The sequence below is a fragment of the Coregonus lavaretus genome (assembly GCF_964263955.1).
Source record: "Coregonus lavaretus genome assembly, contig: HAP1_SCAFFOLD_1410, whole genome shotgun sequence".
Classification (NCBI taxonomy): Eukaryota; Metazoa; Chordata; class Actinopteri; order Salmoniformes; family Salmonidae; genus Coregonus; species Coregonus lavaretus.
The window spans coordinates 82,623-104,354 of record NW_028162895.1 but is presented as its reverse complement, the minus strand read 5'-3'; the positions used below and the strand labels follow the sequence as shown (position 1 = coordinate 104,354).

General features: G+C 48.4%; 1 protein-coding gene across 1 annotated transcript; it reads right to left on the bottom strand.

Annotated features, from left to right (window-relative positions):
- Positions 1 to 39: 39 nt before the first annotated feature.
- On the bottom strand, positions 40 to 20,623 carry LOC311118726 (uncharacterized protein; the record flags this gene model as incomplete). The annotated part of the gene is made up of 14 exons (XM_084193508.1): positions 40 to 54; positions 155 to 703; positions 5,966 to 6,081; positions 8,212 to 8,996; positions 9,219 to 10,392; positions 11,415 to 11,580; positions 11,733 to 13,538; positions 13,721 to 13,882; positions 16,062 to 16,203; positions 16,450 to 16,558; positions 16,874 to 16,934; positions 19,680 to 19,819; positions 20,064 to 20,166; positions 20,615 to 20,623. 14 exons carry the CDS (start codon positions 20,621 to 20,623, stop codon positions 40 to 42), a joined length of 5,337 nt encoding a protein of 1,778 aa, XP_084049634.1.
- Between the last annotated feature and the right edge of the window lie 1,109 nt (positions 20,624 to 21,732).

The window sequence follows — 21,732 nt, the reverse complement described above, 5'->3', positions numbered from 1 at the left end:
TGGTGCCCTCCCTGTCCTGCTGCCGGGCCTGTGATCCAGTCATGGTGGTTGGGTCTGTGGACGTGGAGCAGTGTGTTGAGGTGGTGGTGCCCTCCCTCTCCTGCTGCCGGGGCTGTGTCTGAGGCAGCCACCCCTGCGCCGTGGGCTCGGAGACCCCTTCTAAGATGAACTGAGACACCTGTAGAGGCTTGGGGAGGGGGTGGAGGGGGGAGAAGGGGGAGTGGCGGGAGGTGGCAATGGTGATGGAGGTGAGGGGTGGAGCCTGAGCTGGGTGGGGTCTAGGGAGGACGGATAACCCCTCTCTGAGGGCGATCTGTCTGACCTGCGCCTCTAGGTCCTGCCTTAGAGGGGTACGCAGCTCAACACTGGAGTCAAACGGCTTCCTGCTCAGCTGCTGTAGCTGGTGGGACAGACGGTCCTCTGCTGCCCTCAGGGCCCTGAACCTCTGCTGCTGCTCCACACTGAACTGCTCCTCAGCCTGGGGTAGGGAGGGAGGCTGGGGTTGGGAGGGAGGCTGGGGTTGGGAGGGAGGCTGGGGTAGGGAGGGAGGCTGGGGTAGGGTGGGAGGCTGGGGTAGGGAGGGAGGCTGGGGTTGGGAGGGAGGCTGGGGTTGGGAGGGAGGCTGGGGTAGGGTGGGAGGCTGGCCCCCTGGACCTACAAGGCTGGACGCAGTACTGCTGTCTGTGTCCACGCTCCTCTGGCTCTGAACAAGGAGAAAGAACCAGTTTCAACTGACCAGAAAGAACCAGTTTCAACTGACCAGAAAGAACCAGTTTCAACTGACCAGAAAGAACCAGTTTCAACTGACCAGAAAGAACCAGTTTCAACTGACCAGAAAGAACCAGTTTCAACTGACCAGAAAGAACCCGTTTCAACTGACCAGAAATAACCAGGTTCAACTGACCAGACGTTAACTCTTATTAAACATTTCACCCAAATCCAAGACTGGACCACCTGACTGCTTTTAGGAATTCAACCACGATCAAACTAGAAAGGAAAAGATCTGTAGTAGGCTTGGCTACACACACCCCACCACTCAACAGCATGGGACACATGCCCCAAAACACCACAACCCTCCCAACCCTCCCATCCCTCCCAACCCTCCCAGCCCTCCCAACCCTCCCATCCCTCCCATCCCTCCCATCCCTCCCAGCCCTCCCATCCCTCCCAGCCCTCCCATCCCTCCCATCCCTCCCAACCCTCCCATCCATCCCATCCATCCCTCCCAACCCTCCCATCCATCCCTCCCAACCCTCCCATCCATCCCTCCCAACCCTCCCAACCCTCCCATCACTACCATCTCCATGCTGCCTTCTACTGTAGAGGGGGCATGAGATCAACTTTCAAGTTTAGTTATTGATCACGCGCACAAGTAGTAGTAGCACTAGTACAGTGAAAGGCCTTTCAGCAACGCAGTGATCAATATCAGTGATCCAATATCAGTGATCCAATACCATATTTACAATGTGCAGGGATACTGGAGTGGTAGGTGTAGGGGTAGATTTTATAGGGGTAAGGTGACTAGGCATCAATATATATGATAAACAGAGTAGCAGCAGCAAATATGATGATTGTATGTGTGTGTGTGTGTGTGTGTGTGTGTGTGTGTGTGTGTGTGTGTGAGTGTAGGTGTTAGTGTGAGTGTGAGTGAGAGTGTAAGTGTGTGTGAGTGTGTGTGTGAGTGTGTGCGAGTCAGTATGTGTTGGAGTGTCAGTGTGAGCGAGTGTGTGTGAGTGTGTGAGTCAGTATGTGTTGGAGTGTCAGTGTGAGCGAGTGTGTGTGAGTGTGTGAGTCAGTATGTGTTGGAGTGTCAGTGTGAGCGAGTGTGTGTGAGTGTGTGAGTCAGTATGTGTTGGAGTGTCAGTGTGAGCGAGTGTGTTGAGTGTGTGAGTCAGTATGTGTTGGAGTGTCAGTGTGAGCGAGTGTGTGTGAGTGTGTGAGTGTGTGAGTGTGTGTGAGTGAGTGTGTGTGAGTCAGTATGTGTTGGAGTGTCAGTGTGAGCGAGTGTGTGTGAGTGTGTGAGTGTGTGTGAGTGTGTGTGTGAGTGTGTGTGAGTCAGTATGTGTTGGAGTGTCAGTGTGAGCGAGTGTGTGTGAGTGTGTGAGTCAGTATGTGTTGGAGTGTCAGTGTGAGTGTGTGTGTGAGTGTGTGTGAGTCAGTATGTGTTGGAGTGTCAGTGTGAGTGTGTGTGTGAGTGTGTGTGAGTCAGTATGTGTTGGAGTGTCAGTGTGTGTGAGTGTGTGAGTGTGTGTGAGTGTGTGTAGTGTGCATAGCCAGAGCAAAAATGTAAAGTAGAAGTCAATGCAGGATAAAACAGAAGTTAATGCAGGATAAAACAGAAGTTAATGCAGGATAAAACAGAAGTCAATGCAGGATAAAACAGAAGTCAATGCAGGATAAAACAGAAGTTAATGCAGATAGTCCCTGTAGCCATTTTGTGAACTATTTGGCAGTCTTATGGCTTGGGGATGAAAGCTGTTCAGGAGCCTGGTAGAGCACGTTGAGTCCCTCTGGTAGAGAGGCATCGTTGGGCAGATCACGGCTGGGTCTTCCTCTGTAATCCGTAATGGACTGTAGCACCTGCCACATGCAGCGGGCGTCGGAGCCTGTGTAGTAGGATTCCACCTTGTTCCTATATTGTGCTTTTGGTGTCTAATGGCTCTGCGGAGGTCGTAGTGGGACTTCCTGTAGCTGTTCCTGTCCTCAGCCGAAGCCTCTGGGTTGGCTGCGATAGCCCTGTCATTTAGCTTCGGTGTTAATCCGGGGCTTTTGATTGGAGAAGCAGCAAACCTTCACTGTGGGGACAACATCGGCGAAGCATTCCCTAATGAAGACGGTGAAAGAGGTGGTTAAGCTCGTCGACGCTATCGACGGAGTCCCGGAACATATTCTAGTCAGACCTCGAAAAGCAGTCCTGTGGCATAGCCTCCGATTCGGAGGACCATTTCTCAATGGAGCGCATCACGGGTACTTCCTGTTTGAGCTTCTTCTACTTGTAGACAGGAATCAGGAGTATAGAGTCATGATCTGATTTGCCGAAGGGGGGGGGCGGATATGGGAGTGCCTTTAATGCTTTCGTGTGGGGTAGAGTAACAGGGGTCTTTATCGCCCCTAGTGGCGAAGGAGACGTGTTGATGGAAGGCGAAGGAGACGTGTTGATGGAAGGCGAAGGAGACGTGTTGATGGAAGGCGAAGGAGACGTGTTGATGGAAGGCGAAGGAGACGTGTTGATGGAAGGCGAAGGAGACGTGTTGATGGAAGGCGAAGGAGACGTGTTGATGGAAGTCGGGCGTCATTACTTGTCGGAATTAAAATCACCGGCAACAAGGAAAGCAGCCTCCGGGTGCATGGTTTCCTGCTTGTTCATAGCCTCGTACAGTTGGTTAAGTTCCAGCTTGTTGTGGTTGTCCTGAGGTGGAATGTACACAGCAGTCACGATAACAGATGAAAACTCTCTCGGGAGGTAGAAGGGTCGGCATTTGACCATCAGGTATTCCAAGACGGGTGAACACTGGGTGGAGACTTCCACTGCACTAGAGTCAGCATCCCATTTGCTGTTGATGAAGAGACATACCCCTCCCCCTCTTGATTTCCGTGAATCCAATGTCCTGTCTGCTCGGTGAATGGGGAATCCATCGAGTTGGATAGCCATGAGGGGTTTCTTGTCCGAAGAGAATATTACAGTTACAAGAGTCCCGTTGGTAGCAAATCCGTGGTCGGAGGTCATCCATCTTATTATCAAGTGATTGGCCAATAGAATGGAGGTAAGAGCCTTCAGAGTCGCGCAGCGGTCCAAGGCACTGCAGTGCTTGAGGCGTCACTACAGATCCGGGTTCGATCCCGGGCTGTGTCGCAGCCGGCCGCGACCAGGAGATCCATGAAGCGACGCACAATTTTCCCAGCATCGTCCAGGTTAGGGGAGGGTTTGGCCGGGTTAGGGGAGGGTTTGGCCCAGTGTCGTCCGGGTTAGGGGAGGGTTTGGCCCAGTGTCGTCCGGGTTAGGGGAGGGTTTGGCCCAGCGTCGTCCGGGTTAGGGGAGGGTTTGGCCGGGTTAGGGGAGGGTTTGGCCCAGTGTCGTCCAGGTTAGGGGAGGGTTTGGCCCAGTGTCGTCCAGGTTAGGGGAGGGTTTGGCCCAGCGTCGTCCGGGTTAGGGGAGGGTTTGGCCCAGTGTCGTCCGGGTTAGGGGAGGGTTTGGCCCAGCGTCGTCCGGGTTAGGGGAGGGTTTGGCCCAGCGTCGTCCGGGTTAGGGGAGGGTTTGGCCCAGCGTGGTCCGAGTTAGGGGAGGGTTTGGCCCAGCGTCGTCAGGGTTAGGGGAGGGTTTGGCCCAGCGTGGTCCGAGTTAGGGGAGGGTTTGGCCCAGTGTCGTCCGGGTTAGGGGAGGGTTTGGCCCAGCGTCGTCCGGGTTACGGGAGGGTTTGGTCGGCCCGGGATGTCCTTGTCCCATCGCACTCTAGCAACTCCTGTGGCGGGCCGGGCGCATGCACGCTGACACGGTCGCCAGTTGTACGGTGTTTTCTCCCGACACGTTGGTGCGGCTGGCTCCCGGGTTCAGCGAGCAGTGTGTCAATAAGCAGCTCTTACCCTTTACCTCCATTCCAAAAAGAGAGGAGGTAATTGGTGGCTGCTTTCCCCGTCGTCTTAATCTCGCCAGGGTTCCCCCATTTCCTGCTTCTTTTTAGCCAGCATTTCCTCTTGCGTAGCACGAAAATTGCGTCGGAATTACACAAAGAGCCCAGGGCAGATGAGTCGAAGTCGGAATTGAGGTTAATAACTGCTGATCTGATGTTCAAAAGTCATTGCAGATCATAAGAAATGATAGCCGATACATTTTGTGCAACAAAAAAAAAGTAAAGATACACGTCAAAAGAATCACAAAATAGCAAAGTCGGTTGGAGCTAGCAAGACGGCAGCCAGACAGCACGGCGCCGTCTTCCATCTCATAATGGAGAGAAGCAATAGTAGCAAACTGCTTAGATTAGGGTTGCAAAATTCCGGTATGTTTACCCAAAATCCCTGGTTTTCTAGAAATCCTGGTTGGAATATTCCTGGAATTAGGAGGGAATAAGCAGGAAATCTGGGAATGCTACAACTTGGATTTCTAGAAAACCTGGGAGAAAAAAAATTCAGTTACCAAAAAATGTTCAACCCTAGCAAATACAGTCGGCGTAACAGGTTTGTAGAACAGCATTCTTGGAACACCACCACCCCCAGCCATTCCATGTGTTTGATCTATTCCAGAGCTAGCACACAGGCGAGCTAGTTCAGGACTACAACAACATGGTGAAACGTCTAGTATACAATAGCAGGAAACTGCTTAGATGCTAGGATAGGATAGTTGGTGTAACAGGTTTGTAAACAGATTTCTTGGAACGTCACACCATGCCATGCCTGAGACTGATACACCTCACAGTTAGTTACCTTACCCACCACACCTGGGCAGTCCAAGGAGAGGAGGCTGGCATCCAAATAAGACAACATTCACATGGTTTAAAAAAAACGGAGAGTGAGGAAGTTGAGCCTTGCCTATACGTTTGGTGTTGAGGAGTGATTCTGATAGTACCTTTAGTGGGTGTTTGGTATTGAGTAGGAGTGACTATGATAGTACCTTTAGTGGGTGTTTGGTATTGAGTAGGAGTGACTATGATAGTACCTTTAGTGGGTGTTTGGTATTGAGTAGGAGTGACTATGATAGTACCTTTAGTGGGTGTTTGGTATTGAGTAGGAGTGACTATGATAGTACCTTTAGTGGGTGTTTGGTATTGAGTAGGAGTGACTATGATAGTACCTTTAGTGGGTGTTTGGTATTGAGTAGGAGTGACTATGATAGTACCTTTAGTGGGTGTTTGGTATTGAGTAGGAGTGACTATGATAGTACCTTTAGTGGGTGTTTGGTATTGAGTAGGAGTGACTATGATAGTACCTTTAGTGGGTGTTTGGTATTGAGTAGGAGTGACTATGATAGTACCTTTAGTGGGTGTTTAAAGAGAATCTCTCTCTTGATCTCTTCTATGCGTTGTCTGTCCTCCGCGTTCATCTCCAGAGGTTCACACTGCTGCCCCGACACCTTCAGCCTCAGCCACTCTGGGGTTGACACAATCAGGGCAAGTTGGGAACAAACAGCAAACGTTATGTTATAACCTGGGGGGCTGATCTTTAAATTAGCTTTAAAAAAAATCTACCAAGTTTCGATCCCGGGAATAATTCATATTTATGCAGTGTCCCGGGAAATACAGCGAAAATCGGAAGTGCATTTACATTACATTTTAGTCATTTAGCAGACGCTCTTATCCAGTGCCCATTTTAAAGCGTTTAAAACCCAAGATAAGGTCACTATGCCAGGGTTCTCCTGTTGGTCCCCCCCTTTGCTGCTATAACAGCCTCCACTCTTCTGGGAAGGCTTTCCACTAGATGTTGGAACATTGCTGCGTGGACTTGCTTCCATTAAGCCACATGAGCATTAGTGAGGTCGGGCACTGATGTTGGGCGATTAGGCCTGGCTCGCAGTCGGCGTTCCAATTCAACCCAAAGGTGTTGGATGGGGTTGAGGTCAGGGCTCTGTGCAGGCCAGTCAAGTTCTTCCACACAGATCTCGACAAACCATTTCTGTATGGACCTCACTTTGTGCACAGGGGGCATTGTCATGCTGAAACAGGAAAGGTCCTTCCCCAAACTTCCCCAAACGAAGCATGTGTGTTTAGTGAGTTCGCCAGATCAGAGGCAGTAGGGATGACCAGGGATGTTCTCTTGATAAGTGTATGAATTAGACCATTTTCCTGTCCTGCTAAGCATTCAAAATGTAACAAGTACTTTTGGGTGTCAAGGAAAATGTATGGAGTAAAAAGTACACAATTTTCTTTAGGAATGTAGTGAAGTAAAAGTTGTCAAAAATATAAATAGTAAAAGTACAGATACCCCAAAAAAGTATTTTTACTTAAGTACTTTCCACCACTGCTTAACAGTGGGCAGCAATACGAGACAGCGCAGAGAAGCGGGGGAAATGTTACAGAGGAATTATGACACGCGTAGGCGAGATTTGATCACGCAACCCTATGGATTACAGAATAAAGTCAGGAATCTTCACGCGAGACAGGAGTCAGGATTTGGGGTTTTAGTGGGATTGGGACGATGGGAAAATAGCCTAGGCTCTATATAAAAGGCTCCTACGTGAGTCAATGAGATACATAATACTCTTGATTTAGGCTACATGAGCAAACAAATAAATGATCTTCCACTTCCACTTCCACCAGATATCAATTAACCAAATATATAGACAGAGATTCAGTAAAACAAAATCACATTGATTGATTATCAGACAAGTCACAGGCTTTTTGGTCGGGAGTAGGACAGGCTGAAGAGCAAAATCCACTTTAATAACTGATCAGCATATACCCTATATATATACAAAGGTATGTGGACACCGCTTCAAATTAGTGGATTCTATTTCAGCCACACCCGTTGCTGACAGGTGTATAAAATCGAGCACACAGCCGTGCAATCTCCATAGACAAACATTGGCAGGTAGAATGACCCTTACTGAAGAGCTCAGTGACTTTCAACGTGGCACCATCATAGGATGCCACCTTTCCAACACGTCAGTTCGTCACATTTCTGCCTTGCTAGAGCTGCCCCCGGTCAACTAGCTAACATTTCCCCAGCCTAATCGTTACCAAATATCCAAACGGAGATTCAGTGGAGAGAAGAAAAAAAAATCTGACACTGATTGATTGATTTATCTAGACGAGTCCCCCACGCGATGGTGCTGTCCCAATCAAAACGGTGCTGAAATGCTCATCTAAAGGTAAATTAAAGGTGAGTTTTCCTCTCTGGGCTTTTTCTAGACCCAATGGCTGTTTCCTCATCTCGCCTCATTGCGCCATTTTAGTTTTTTTGCCAACCTGCTACTGCTCATGTTGTGTATTTTGTGGAACTGCATTAGTGTCACATTGGGGAAAACGTTGTAATTTCTCATATCTTGTCAGAAATTTTTTTTGGGGGTGGAAATGTGAAGAGCGTTCCCGGGACAGTCCCGGGATCCCGGTTACCGGTGTTAATCCCTACCCCATACCGGTGGTAAGCAGACCCTAGGTAGGTACTGTCCCAAATGAAACCCTATTCCCTACATAGTGCACTACCTTTGCTCAGAGCCCCAATAGGCCCTGGTGGAAAGTAGTGCACTATAGAATGAAGCCTTGGTAGTGTCTAGTTACTGACCTCTGGCCCTGCTTTCCTCCAGGTCTGCGGTGGCGGTACTGGCTCGGCTGGACAGGGACACCTCTGTGCCTGGGGACTCACTCCGCAGCAGCCTGGCTACCCTGGCTGCTAGAGAACTACCACTGCTGCCACCATCACTCAGCGCATCGCCACCCTGGTCCCCACCCTGATCCCCACGTTGGGCAGGGTCAGACAGACCTCCACACCCCTGCTCAGAGCCCCCGGGACAGGAGGACGAAGAGGAGGAGGAGGAGGAGGAAGAGCTTCTCTCTGCTGGAGACCCCTCCAATGTGTTCCCTCCTCCCATTGTTGTTGTTGGAGCCCGCTGTAGCTTGCCACCGCCAGCATCACCCAATGAGGGACCAGGTTGGCTGACCTGCATGACAGACAGCAGCACAGGCCCAATCACCGTGTCCGAGAGGCCGGCGCTGCAGCCCTCAGGCTCCGCCCTCCGCACGGATTCGGTCAGGAGGAAGGTGGAGCTACCGCCAGAGCTGTCCTGTGATGGTCTCCCATAATGCTCTCTGTCTTCAGAACTGTCCTGTGGTCTCCCATAATGCTCTCTGTCTTCAGAACTGTCCTGTGGTCTCCCATAATGCTCTCTGTCTTCAGAACTGTCCTGTGGTCTCCCATAATGCTCTCTGTCTTCAGAACTGTCCTGTGGTCTCCCATAATGCTCTCTGTCCTGTGGTAGTCTCCCAGACTCCTCTCTGGCGGGTGGGCCGCTCAGGGCCTGTGTGGACTGGTGCTCTGCTTCTCTAGTTAGCCTGACTTGACCTTCCCCGCTGTAGGCAGAGCTCTCCCTCTCCCTCTCCCCCTCCCCCTTCCTCTCCCTCTCCCCCTCCCTCTCCCTCTCCCCCTCCCTCTCCCTCTCCCCCTCCCTCTCCCCCTCCCTCTCCCTCTCCCCCTCCCTCTCCCTCTCCCTCTCCCTCTCCCCCTCCCTCTCCCTCTCCCTCTCCCCCTCCCTCTCCCTCTCCCTCTCCCCGTCTCTCTTCCTATCTGCCAGCAGCATGGAGTCAGAGGAGGAACGGGCCCAAAGCAGGGAGGAGTGACTCCTGGGGGTCCCCACCCCGGCCCCAGCAGAGGAGGAGGAGGTGAAGGAGGAGTCCTGGAATCCCTCCATCTTCCTCCTGAGAGAGAGGAGCAGGATGTCGTCGTCAGAGTGGAGGAGGTGGGAGGAGCCGCCAGAGGAGGAGGACCCACCTGACACAATGTTTTCAGCCCGGCCCAGCAGACGCCTAATGTCCTGCAGCGTCTGGGAGCCTACGAAGGAATCATCAGGATTACTACGATCCATGGTGGTGTTAACCTGGAGACAGGATGCTACCGCTCTGTCTCTGTACTGAGACAAGCTGTCTCTGTCTCTGTCCATGTCGCTGTACTCAGACAAGCCGTCTCTGTCCATGTCTCTGTATTGTGACAAGCTGTCTCTGTCCATGTCTCTGTACTGAGACAAGCCGTCTCTGTCTCTGTCCATGTCTTTGTCCCTGTATAAACTGTCTCTGTCTCCATCTTTGTATTGAGACAAGCTGTCTCTGTCCCTGTCTCTAGATAGTCTGTCCCAGTCTCTGTACTGAGATAAGCTGTCAGCACTGGATTCAATCCTCCCTGTCAGCTCTATAGCAGCCTGGGTAGAGACATTAACTCTGCTGTCTCTCTGATGTTGCTCAGTGGACTGTAGTTCCGGGAGCAAGCCAGGGTACTTTTGCTTATTGAACTCTGGCACAGGGAACTGGTTGCGGTGAAGGTCTTGGGGCTGGGCGGACTGTGGTGCAGCGGAGGAGGGCTGGAGGTAGTGAGGGACCTGCTGGGAGTCCTGGAACTCAGTATCCTCAACTGAGACATCCAGGGGGCAGAGGGCCATCCTCAGACTGGCCCGGCTGGGTGACCCGTCTCTGTCTGGGCCCGGAGACCTGGCCCGGCTGGGTGACCCGTCTCTGTCTGGGCCCGGAGACCTGGTTCGGCTGGGTGACCCGTCTCTGTCTGGGCCCGGAGACCTGGCCCGGCTGGGTGACCCGTCTCTGTCTGGGCCCGGAGAAGGGGACAGGCAGCCCCAGGTCTTCTCTGCCTGGCTCCTTATGGGATGGAGATGGAGGCTGTCCACACTGAGAGGTAGAGACACGCTTGAGGCCACAGACAGCAGGCTGGACCTGGAGAACTCTCCTTTATGAGGGCTGTCGCCTGGGAACACCACGGGAGAGGAGAGGATGTTACTTTATTATACAACGGGTGGGTCTAATCCTGAATGCTGATCGGTTAAAACCGCATTCCAGACGGCTAAATCTATGACGTTAAAATGCCTATTTGCTCTGTTCCGTCTCACTGCGAAATCCACCGTCTCATCAGCCCAGCCAGGCAATTTATAAACTTGATCTCCACTATAAAAAGCATTGATCTCACATTTCTTTTAGACTAACATTTCGTTTTCGACATTTGCAACATTGTTTTAACATTCAAATTCTATCTCCAGATGTCCCATCGTAATGAACGTGTCGGGAGTCGGGAGGAGACACAGGCAGACAGCTTTTCTCAGCCAGACGAAATCATGAATCACCATAATTTGTATGGATATATACAAAGAACTATCAATAGAAAACAGGTAAAATGAAACGAAGTGCAACTAGTTTGAAGTCTTTCCAGCTTCCGTTTGAAGTGATTGTGTTAGCTGTGTTGTTGGCTAGCTCCTCTGAACAACAGTGTCCTGATGAGTCAGCACATTTTCTATGCCAGGTGAAAATGCGCATCATTAGCTCATTGTTATGGATGTATCCAAATAAATGTCACTAGAAAACAGCTTAAACAAATGCCGCTACTTCATTGTTATTCTGGCTGCACTGTTTGACGTGACTGTCAGTTAGCCGTAGTTGGCTAGCCAGAAAGCAAGGGATGAGAACGTTGCCAGCCAAAATGGCAATGGAACATTTAGAACAAACGACTGGGTCGCGTCCATAGATACAGAACAAAAAGACTGAACGACTGGGTCTCGTCCATAGATACAGAACAAAAAGACTGAATGACTGGGTCTCGTCTCTGGCAACCGAAACGACAGAACGAACGACCAGCCGGCTTGGGTAGCAACCCTAGATTTGTTTCACGACTATCTCTTGTGGAAGAATGAAATAGTATGAATAAATTCAGAAGGATGTCCTTTAGGATGGGTTACCTACCTACCTACCTACCTACCTACCTACCTACCTACCTACCTTCAGAAGGCTGTGCGCTCTTGGTTGGAGTGCCAGTGGCTGTGGATCCCTTTATGGTGCACAGATCAGTGGGAGAGAACTCTGGCTCTCTGATTGGCCCTCGAGGTCCAAAGGGAGTGAGGATCGTAGAAGGAGATTGGTCGATCCCAAGGTTGTGGAGGTACATCTGCAGATCAGAATCAAAACAACAGTCATATGCAATGAGTCCATAAGAATATATTATTGTATAGATATGGTGTTATCAACAACAGAGTGATCAACAGAGCAGCCGACGTTGGACACCATCCCTCCTCACATAAGTTGTAAAATGAGTCTTACCGGAATCCTTTCTTCGATGTTGAGCTCCCTCTCCTTGTGTGGTGAGGAGGGTTTGGAGGACCAGTACGGGGCGTAGTTATCTACCTCCAGACTGACCACAGAAGAAGAAGCAGCCCTGACGGACGCCTCAAAGTTCTGCCCACTGTGGCCACTGTCCTGGGAGCTGGAGAGGACATCTCGGTTTGATGACACGTTACTGAAGCGTCCCAGGCTGATGAAGGCAAAGGGCTCGGTTGGAGCACCACCGGGCTGTTCAGGCCCAGCTCTACCTCCCGACTGAACCCTGCCTGACCCTGATCCTCCCTGGCTCCTCTCCAACTCCCCGGGCTGGCCTGGAGCGGTCTCCTCCTCTGTCTGTGCCTGCCGAGCTCTCTGGATAGACGTGACCACTGTGTTGAGGGAGGAGTGGGACTGAGACCTGCCCAGGGGGGATGGCCCTCCTACAGGCCCTGCTGTGTCCTCTCTCTCAGGGGGACCGCTACCTGCTGCCTCCCCTCTGGTAGGGGAGGAGGGTCCAGATACAGACAGGCTGAGGGTCTGGTTGCCCGGCTGTGGAAGAGTCAGCATACGGGTCAGAGAGTCCGAGACTGCATCGCTGGCCTCCTGCTTGGGAGAAACCCAGGAGAAGCCCTGAAGAGACAGGTTGTCATAGAACGACGTCTGGTTGGAGCTCTGGTTGGCCTTCCAGGCATCAACCTTCTGTAGATAGTTGAGACTGGGGAGAGAATGGTGACTTCTTCCTGTCTCTTTGGCAGGCAGAGGGGGGTCTGGGTCAGGGGTGGCTCTATCAGGCTGGGGCTGGGAGGAGGCCCTGGAGCCTGGGGAGCGCTGAGAGGCCTCCATGTTAAAGGTGAGGGCAGACAGTTGTCCTAGATGAGGCTTAGAGCTGGATCTGACTGGAGCGTGGAGGAACACCCCAGGGGTGGACTGGGACACGGGCTGGGGTAGGAGGCCCAGGAACGAGACATCTGGTTCTATCCCTGTCTGGTTCCCTGAGGACCAGAGAGCCCTCTCCCTATGGCCTCGCTCCACACTGAACCCTGCTGAGAACTGGGGCCCGACCCCAGATCCTAACACAGCGGCCAGTAGCCCTCTGGTCACGCTCGACCTCCCTTTGGAGGGCTCAGCGGTTGAAACGTCAGGTGTCTTGGTGACGATGTCAGCTGTATTGACTTCACTGTGGGAGGAGGGTATGGGCCCAGGGCTGAGACTCCTCTCTAGCTCCGAGCAGAGCCGCCTGCGGAGCGCATCGCTACTGTCACCCGGCTGGTTGCTCAGGGAACGGATGGTGATGTTGGAAATCTCAGACATCCTTGAAGACTGTTTACTTTTGAGTTTCTCCTTCTTCTCAGGTGAGATGGAGGCTCCTCCCTGGGGGGCTTCTCTTCTCCCTGTGACTGGTGGCTGCAGCTCAGGTGAGACGTCGGGCTGCAGCTCAGGTGAGACGTCGGGCTGCAGCTCAGGTGAGACGTCGGGCTGCAGCTCAGGTGAGACGTCGGGCTGCAGCTCAGGTGAGACGTCGGGCTGCAGCTCAGGTGAGACGTCAGGCTGCACTCTTTGGCTAATATCCCTCTTTTCTCTCAAGCCACCTGGTTTGGAAACACAGCTGCCGCTCCTGGATTCTCCCCTGTTGAGAGAGATCTCAGAGGCAGAGGAGACAGCACTGCTGGTACCGCTGGGCATGCCAACGTCCTTCTGGAGCAGCTCCAGCAGCTTTCTAGCAGGGATGTCCCCGCTGAGGAACGACGTGTTGTCTTCAGGGAGCACAGCCAGAGGTCTGTCTGGGTCAAGGAGACTGGTACGTGTCTAGTGATCAGAATCAGAATTTATTAGCCAAGGACATTTAAATATACACAGAATTTTACTTGGTGATATGGTAATGCCAGCAATAGAGAAAATATACAGACAGAGGAATTGACACAGTCTATATACAGTATACTATATATAATATAATATAGATTTTCCCCCTCCCTGCCCCCGACCAGTACCCCAGAACGAGGAGTCTTCTGCCCCTCGTCATCCCTGACGGTGGCTGGGTAGCGGTCCTCCTCTGGTTGTCCCAGCCCGTCACCAGGGGACAGGCTGTGTTCGGAGAGGGAACTGACCCCCTCCTCTGACTGAGACAGGGTGGAGGTGTGGCCCAGAGGGTGCTGAAACAGAAAGCATACGCCTTACCAAACACAAAACAAACCAGGTATGGACACAAATTGGGGCAGCAGGTAGCCTCGAGATTAGAGCGTTGGGCCAGTAACTGAAAGGTCGCTGGTTTGAATCCCAGAGCCGACAAGGTGTAACATCTGTCACTTGTGCCCTTCAGCAAGGCACTTAACCTTAATTGTTCCAGGGGGAGTTGGGATATGCAAGAAACACATTTCCAATACACACTTGTACAGGACAAATATAAACAACCCTAAATTATTATTATAATTGACTTGTTGCTACCAGATCCACTCAACAATTTAACACCACCAGATCACAGAGCTAAAGATCACCAGATCACAGAGCTAAAGATCACCAGACAATGTTTATTCTGTTTCCTCTGGTGGTGTTAGCTACATTTAGCTCTGTGATCTGGTGGTGTTAGCTCTGTGATCTGGTGGTGTTAGCTCCATTTAGCTCTGTGATCTGGTGGTGTTAGCTCTGTGATCTGGTGGTGTTAGCTACATTTAGCTCTGTGATCTGGTGGTGTTGCTCTGTGATCTGGTGGTGTTAGCGACATTTAGCTCTGTGATCTGGTGGTGTTAGCGACATTTAGCTCTGTGATCTGGTGGTGTTAGCTCTGTGATCTGGTGGTGTTAGCTCCATTTAGCTCTGTGATCTGGTGGTGTTAGCTCCATTTAGCTCTGTGATCTGGTGGTGTTAGCTCCATTTAGCTCTGTGATATGGTGGTGTTAGCTCCATTTAGCTCTGTGATATGGTGGTGTTAGCTCCATTTAGCTGTGATCTGGTGGTGTTAGCTCCATTTAGCTCTGTGATCTGGTGGTGTTAGCTCCATTTAGCTCTGTGATCTGGTGGTGTTAGCTCCATTTAGCTCTGTGATATGGTGGTGTTAGCTATATTTAGCTCTGTGATATGGTGGTGTTAGCTCCATTTAGCTATGTTATCTGGTGGTGTTAGCTCCATTTAGCTCTGTGATCTGGTGGTGTTAGCTCCATTTAGCTCTGTGATATGGTGGTGTTAGCTATATTTAGCTCTGTGATCTGGTGGTGTTAGCTACATTTAGCTCTGTGATCTGGTGGTGTTAGCTATATTTAGCTCTGTGATCTGGTGGTGTTAGCTCCATTTAGCTCTGTGATCTGGTGGTGTTAGCTATATTTAGCTCTGTGATCTGGTGGTGTTAGCTATATTTAGCTCTGTGATCTGGTGGTGTTAGCTATATTTAGCTCTGTGATCTGGTGGTGTTAGCTACATTTAGCTCTGTGATATGGTGGTGTTAGCTCCATTTAGCTATGTTATCTGGTGGTGTTAGCTCCATTTAGCTCTGTGATCTGGTGGTGTTAGCTCCATTTAGCTCTGTGATATGGTGGTGTTAGCTATATTTAGCTCTGTGATCTGGTGGTGTTAGCTCCATTTAGCTCTGTGATATGGTGGTGTTAGCTCCATTTAGCTCTGTGATCTGGTGGTGTTAGCTATATTTAGCTCTGTGATCTGGTGGTGTTAGCTATATTTAGCTCTGTGATCTGGTGGTGTTAGCTATATTTAGCTCTGTGATCTGGTGGTGTTAGCTACATTTAGCTCTGTGATATGGTGGTGTTAGCTCCATTTAGCTATGTGATATGGTGGTGTTAGCTCCATTTAGCTATGTGATATGGTGGTGTTAGCTCCATTTAGCTCTGTGATCTGGTGGTGTTAGCTATATTTAGCTCTGTGATCTGGTGGTGTTAGCTCCATTTAGCTCTGTGATATGGTGGTGTTAGCTATATTTAGCTCTGTGATCTGGTGGTGTTAGCTCCATTTAGCTCTGTGATATGGTGGTGTTAGCTATATTTAGCTCTGTGATCTGGTGGTGTTAGCGCCATTTAGCTCTGTGATCTGGTGGTGTTAGCTCCATTTAGCTCTGTGATATGGTGGTGTTAGCTATATTTAGCTCTGTGATCTGGTGGTGTTAGCTCCATTTAGCTCTGTGATCTGGTGGTGTTAGCTATATTTAGCTCTGTGATCTGGTGGTGTTAGCTCCATTTAGCTCTGTGATCTGGTGGTGTTAGCTCCATTTAGCTCTGTGATCTGGTGGTGTTAGCTATATTTGGCAGGCTAGCACAGTATGAGGGACAAGAAGTAGCTAGCATCGGTTACTATATGAAGGTTACAGGTAGAGAAAGATCAGCTGACCTCAGACAGGGTGGAGGTGTAGGCCAGAGGATGCTGGGACTGAGAGGCACGGTGAGGGTCAGACGGCTGGACAACACCAATACTACCCTTGGCCTGGGGTGTCAGAAACCTCTCAGAGGCTACCGACACGTCTGGAGACCCCCTGACAAGACAAACAGGAGACATGCATAACACAAGCCTGGGTTACTTTTCAATAATCAGCTAGTCTTCATACAGTTTAGTGATAGATATGCGGCCGCAAGCGCTAACAAATGCTCAGAGAAAGTGTAATATCTATTTCATGCTAATGATATAGTGATGTTTGTTCAAAAACTATTCATACTGGTATAGTGACCTTTATTCATTAGAGTAATTTCTGCATTTACAAATGAACAAAGCGCCTACCTACCTTAAAGGGGCAAACTCTAAGTCTGTTGTTTGTTGGAAGAGCGAGTACTCCGAGAAGTCATACTCTGGCAGCAGAGCAAGGGCAGGTGACAGACGACTGTCCTGAAATTCTAATGAAAAAAGTAAACATATTAAAAATAATGAAATAGCAGATACAGTAAAGCAGTTTTCAATTTATTACAATGTTATCTCTATCACTTCTGGTGATTCATTCATCTGTGAGACCCATGTCACAAAACATAACAGAAAGGTTGTTTTATGACAGACAGACAGACAGACAGACAGACAGACAGACAGACAGCTAGCCTCCAAGAGCAAGATCTGTCACCTAGTTGTTGGAGTTGCCAGTCCCTTGTCATGTTGACAGTGTGTCTGTGTGCTGAGACTGACCCTCCATAGCATAGCAGGGTGGACTGGTGCCTTACCAAGATCCAGGAACTGATTCCTGTCCTCTGCTGTTGGGAGATGGAACCATGACTCAGTCCTCTGAAACATGGAAAAAATAAAACACCAATAAAACCAGGACATCACAGAATAAAACACTAACTCTTCAAACAACAGTTGATAGTCTGGCTATGTCCTGAGCATAGGAGCTTTAGCACATCTGCATAGCTATAGCTAGTTGCTATTAACTGTAGATCATAGACAGGAGCTGGATTATTTCACTTCTACTCTGTGACAGACCAAGCAACCTGTAGCTAGCTAATTAGTTATGGGTTGACAGACCCAGCAACCTGTAGCTAGCTAATTAGTTATGGGTTGACAGACCCAGCAACCTGTAGCTAGCTAATTACTTATGTTGACAGACCCAGTAACTAGCTAATTAGTTATGTTGACAGACCCAGCAACCTGAAGCTAGCTAATTAGTTGTGTTGACAGACCCAGCAACCTGTAGCTAGCTAATTAGTTATGTTGACAGACCCAGCAACCTGTAGCTAGCTAATTAGTTATGTTGACAGACCCAGCAACCTGTTGCTAGCTAATTAGTTATGTTGACAGACACAGCAACCTGTAGCTAGCTAATTAGTTATGTTGACAGACCCAGCAACCTGTAGCTAGCTAATTAGTTATGTTGACAGACACAGCAACCTGTAGCTAGCTAATTAGTTATGTTGACAGACCCAGCAACCTGAAGCTAGCTAATTAGTTATGTTGACAGACACAGCAACCTGAAGCTAGCTAATTAGTTATGTTGACAGACCCAGCAACCTGTAGCTAGCTAATTAGTTATGTTGACAGACACAGCAACCTGTAGCTAGCTAATTAGTTATGTTGACAGACCCAGCAACCTGTAGCTAGCTAATTAGTTATGTTGACTGGCTAGTAAACTAGCCCTTGATCATGACTCTCAGTTCCATTACATTACACATTAGAGTCATTCTGTAGGGGAGTTTTTTATTATTATTTTTAAAGCCCCAACACTCGATTTGAACATTAACATGCATCGCTTGCGGTACTTCTTTGGAAGCACAAGAAGGTCTGTATTTGTATTTATTAAGGATCCACATTAGGAAGCTACTCTTCCTGGGGTTTATTATGGATCCACATTAGTTCTTGCCAAGGCAGCAGCTACTCTTCCTGGGGTTTATTATGGATCCACATTAGTTCCTGCCAAGGCAGCAGCTACTCTTCCTGGGGTTTATTATGGATCCCCATTAGTTCCTGCCAAGGCAGCAGCTACTCTTCCTGGGATTTATTATGGATCCCCATTAGTTCCTGGCAAGGCAGCAACTACTCTTCCTGGGGTTTATTATGGATCCCCATTAGTTCCTGCCAAGGCAGCAGCTACTCTTCCTGGGGTTTATTATGGATTCACATTAGTTCCTGTCAAGGCAGCAGCTACTCTTCCTGGGGTCCAGCTAAATGAAGGCAGTAATATACATTATAATGCCATTTTTTAAGTCCCTCTTTGTGGCAATTTGTATTTGTATTTATTATGGATCCCCATTAGCTGGCTACTCTTCCTGGGGTCCAGCAAAATTAAGCCAGTTCATACAATTTTAAAAACATTACAATACATTCACAGATGTCACAACACACTGTGTGCCCTCAGGCCCCTACTCCACCACTACCACATATTGACAGTACAAAATCCATGTGTACGTGTGTGTATAGTGCGTATGTTATCGTGTGTATGCATGTGTCTGTTCCTATGTTTGTGTTGCTTCACAGTCCCCGCTGTTCCATAAGGTGTATTTTTATCTGTTTTTTAAAACTAATTTTACATTAGTCCAGGTGCGACAAAACTAGGGCCTGTAGGACCTGCCTTGCTGATAGTGCTGTTAAGAAGGCAGAGCAGAGCTTTACTATGGACAGACTTCTCACCATCTTAGCTACTGTTGTATCAATATGTTTTGACCATGACAGTTTACAATTCAGGGTTACTCCAAGCAGTTTAGTCAACTTAACTTGCTCAATTTCTACATTATCTTATCTTTCATATCGGCGAAAATGTGTTAAAAAATTAAATTACAAAACGGGTTACACTGATACACATTTATAGGGTTAGTGTTCCCGCACGGCCATATCTCCATGTTACACCGCATGTTTACGGAAGACAGAGGGACCACCTGATCGAATTAGCCATCTGTCTAGCATGCTCCGAACACTTATGTGTAACAAAAGGCCACCAGAAACGTGTACACTGAAAAATACTCTCGGCTGCAACTTTGATAAAGCCGGTTAACACAGTATACAGGAAGTGTATATTTTGCATTTGTGAATTTATGTTGACGTGATATGAAAGTAAAGGGCTTTATGTTTCTAGAACCTAATCGCAATTGAGAATCGATTCACGTTTAGATGGGAGTATTTGGCTGTCAGAGCCAGTCTACCTCTGAAAATAAGTTAGTTTGCTTGTTACTGTAACTTCACGTTACTAACTACATAGGTTTGAGAGGTTAGGAAAAAAGATTTGGGCAAAGTAGGTAAGACATGTGAAGGTCTTATGGGTCAAATCAATGTACCTAACCTACCCAATGTTTCTGTAGAAAACCCACACCCCACTGTGCTTCTTGTTTTATGTGACTGTACTCACTTATGTAGCTAACGTTAGCTAAGCTAGCCATGTTACTGGTAGCTAGCTATCTGGCTAGCTAACGTTAATCAGTGGTTGTTCCGCTTTTGTCTCGGCTAAACTCCCTGTTATTTTATAACCTCAGTGGCTGCAACTTCGCGCACGCAAAGATTGACGTTTATTGTAGCTAATACAACTAAATGAACATTTCTTACTCTGCTGACATCTGCCTCGTCCGCGGGAGAAGTTGGCTCTCGCAGCTCCATGTTATTGTCATGTAGGAGCCAGAAGCGCTTCGCTTCCTTCACAGTTCGTATCGAAGGACGGTTGCCAGGAAGCCCGGGAAGCCCGGAATCTTGAGCGGGAGATTCGCCAAAAAGAAGAAGAAGAAACACGTTCAAATCTGTCTCACAGCGACATCTAACGCTTTGGAAGAGCACAAACATATGTAGACTGTTGAATTGTGAGTATTTTCGATAAGATTGTATTAATTTAATTAAAACGTTTGAGATAGATCCGTACCATATACTACACAATAAATAGTTACTGTAATAATGCTGAAAGACATTGTAGTTTTGAAGGTTGTGTCATCATCACACACTGGGGGGTGATGATGATGAGGATGGGGCGACGGTTCATGCCTCCCACACAGCTGGAGTTACACATGAAGTTATACAGGATGGTGGTGAACTCTGTGCCCACCTGGAAGAGAAGAGAGCAGCAGGTTAGTGTAATCCCATGATTTAGAGTTTTTTAAATAGCCACTATTAACTTGTGGGGATTTGGCCACAAACATAACAGAACTTTGACTAATTTCCCCCATCACCCCCATAGTTATTTTTTGTTAGCCATCTAGACTATACATTTTGAAAAAGTTAACTATCCCTTTAACGTCCTTCAATTTATTGAATTGAAATTGACCCTGTTATGGTGTATACATTTTTTATGGGATACTGTGACATTTTTAAGATTTAAGTCGTTTTTTCTACTTACCCAGAGTCAGACGAACTCATGAATACATTTTTTAAAGTCTGCGTGCAGTTTGGAGATGATTGAAATTAGCATATCGTTAGCTTAGCACAATTGCTGGAAGTCTGACGGTAGAGAAGCCAGCAGATCACAGCGTTGTATCTGTCTCAATGACGCTCACAGATGCCATAATGAGACAGATTCAACGCTGCGATCTCTCTATGTGACAACGGGACGGAGAATGAGGAAGTTGATAGAATCTTGTTTCTTATGATTATCAGTCAAATATCAATCAATCAATCAAATGTATTTATAAAGCCATTTTTACATCAGCAGATGTCAGAAAGTGCTTATACAGAAACCCAGCCTAAAACCTGCAAGCAATGCAGATGTAGAAGCACAGGGGCTAGGAAAAACTCCCTAGAAAGGCAGGAACCTAGGAAGAAACCTAGAGAGGAACCAGGCTCTGAGGGGTGGCCAGTCCTCTTCTGGCTGTGCCGGGTGGAGATTATAAGAGTACACGGCCATTTAAGGCCAGATTGTTCTTCAAGATGATCAAACATTCATAGATGACCAGCAGGTTCAAATAATAATCACAGTGGTTGTAGAGGGTGCAACAGGTCAGCACCTCAGGAGGAAATGTCAGTTGGCTTTTCATAGCAGCGACCACTATGCTTGAAAATATTGAGTGGTACTAAGTGATATTGTGTTGGATTTGCCCAAAACATAACGCTTCGTATTCAGGACACAAAGTTCATTTCTTTGCCACATTTTTTGCAGTATTACTTTAGTGCCTTATTGCAAACAGGATGCATGTTTTGGAATATTTGTATTCTGTACAGGCTTCCTTCTTTTCACTCTGTCATTTAGGTTAGTATTGTGGAGTAACTACAATGTTGTTGATCCATCCTCAGTTTTCTCCTATCACAGCCATTAAACTCTGTAGCTGTATTGGAGTAATATGATCACATTCTTTGGTTCTAGTCAAGATTCTAGCAGCCGTGTTTAGCACTAACTGAAGTTTATTTAGTGCTTTATCCGGGTAGCCGGAGAGTAGAGCATTGCAGTAGTCTAATCTAGAAGTGACAAAAGCATGGATTTGCTTTTCTGCATCATTTTTGGACATAAAGTTTCAGATTTTTGAAATGTTACAAAGATGGAAAAAAGCTGGCCTTGAAATATTATTGATATGTTCGTCAAAAGAGAGATCAGGGTCCAGAGTAACGCCAAGGTCCTTCACAGTTTTATTTGAGACGACTGTTCAACCATCAACATTAACTGTCAGATCCAACAGCAGAT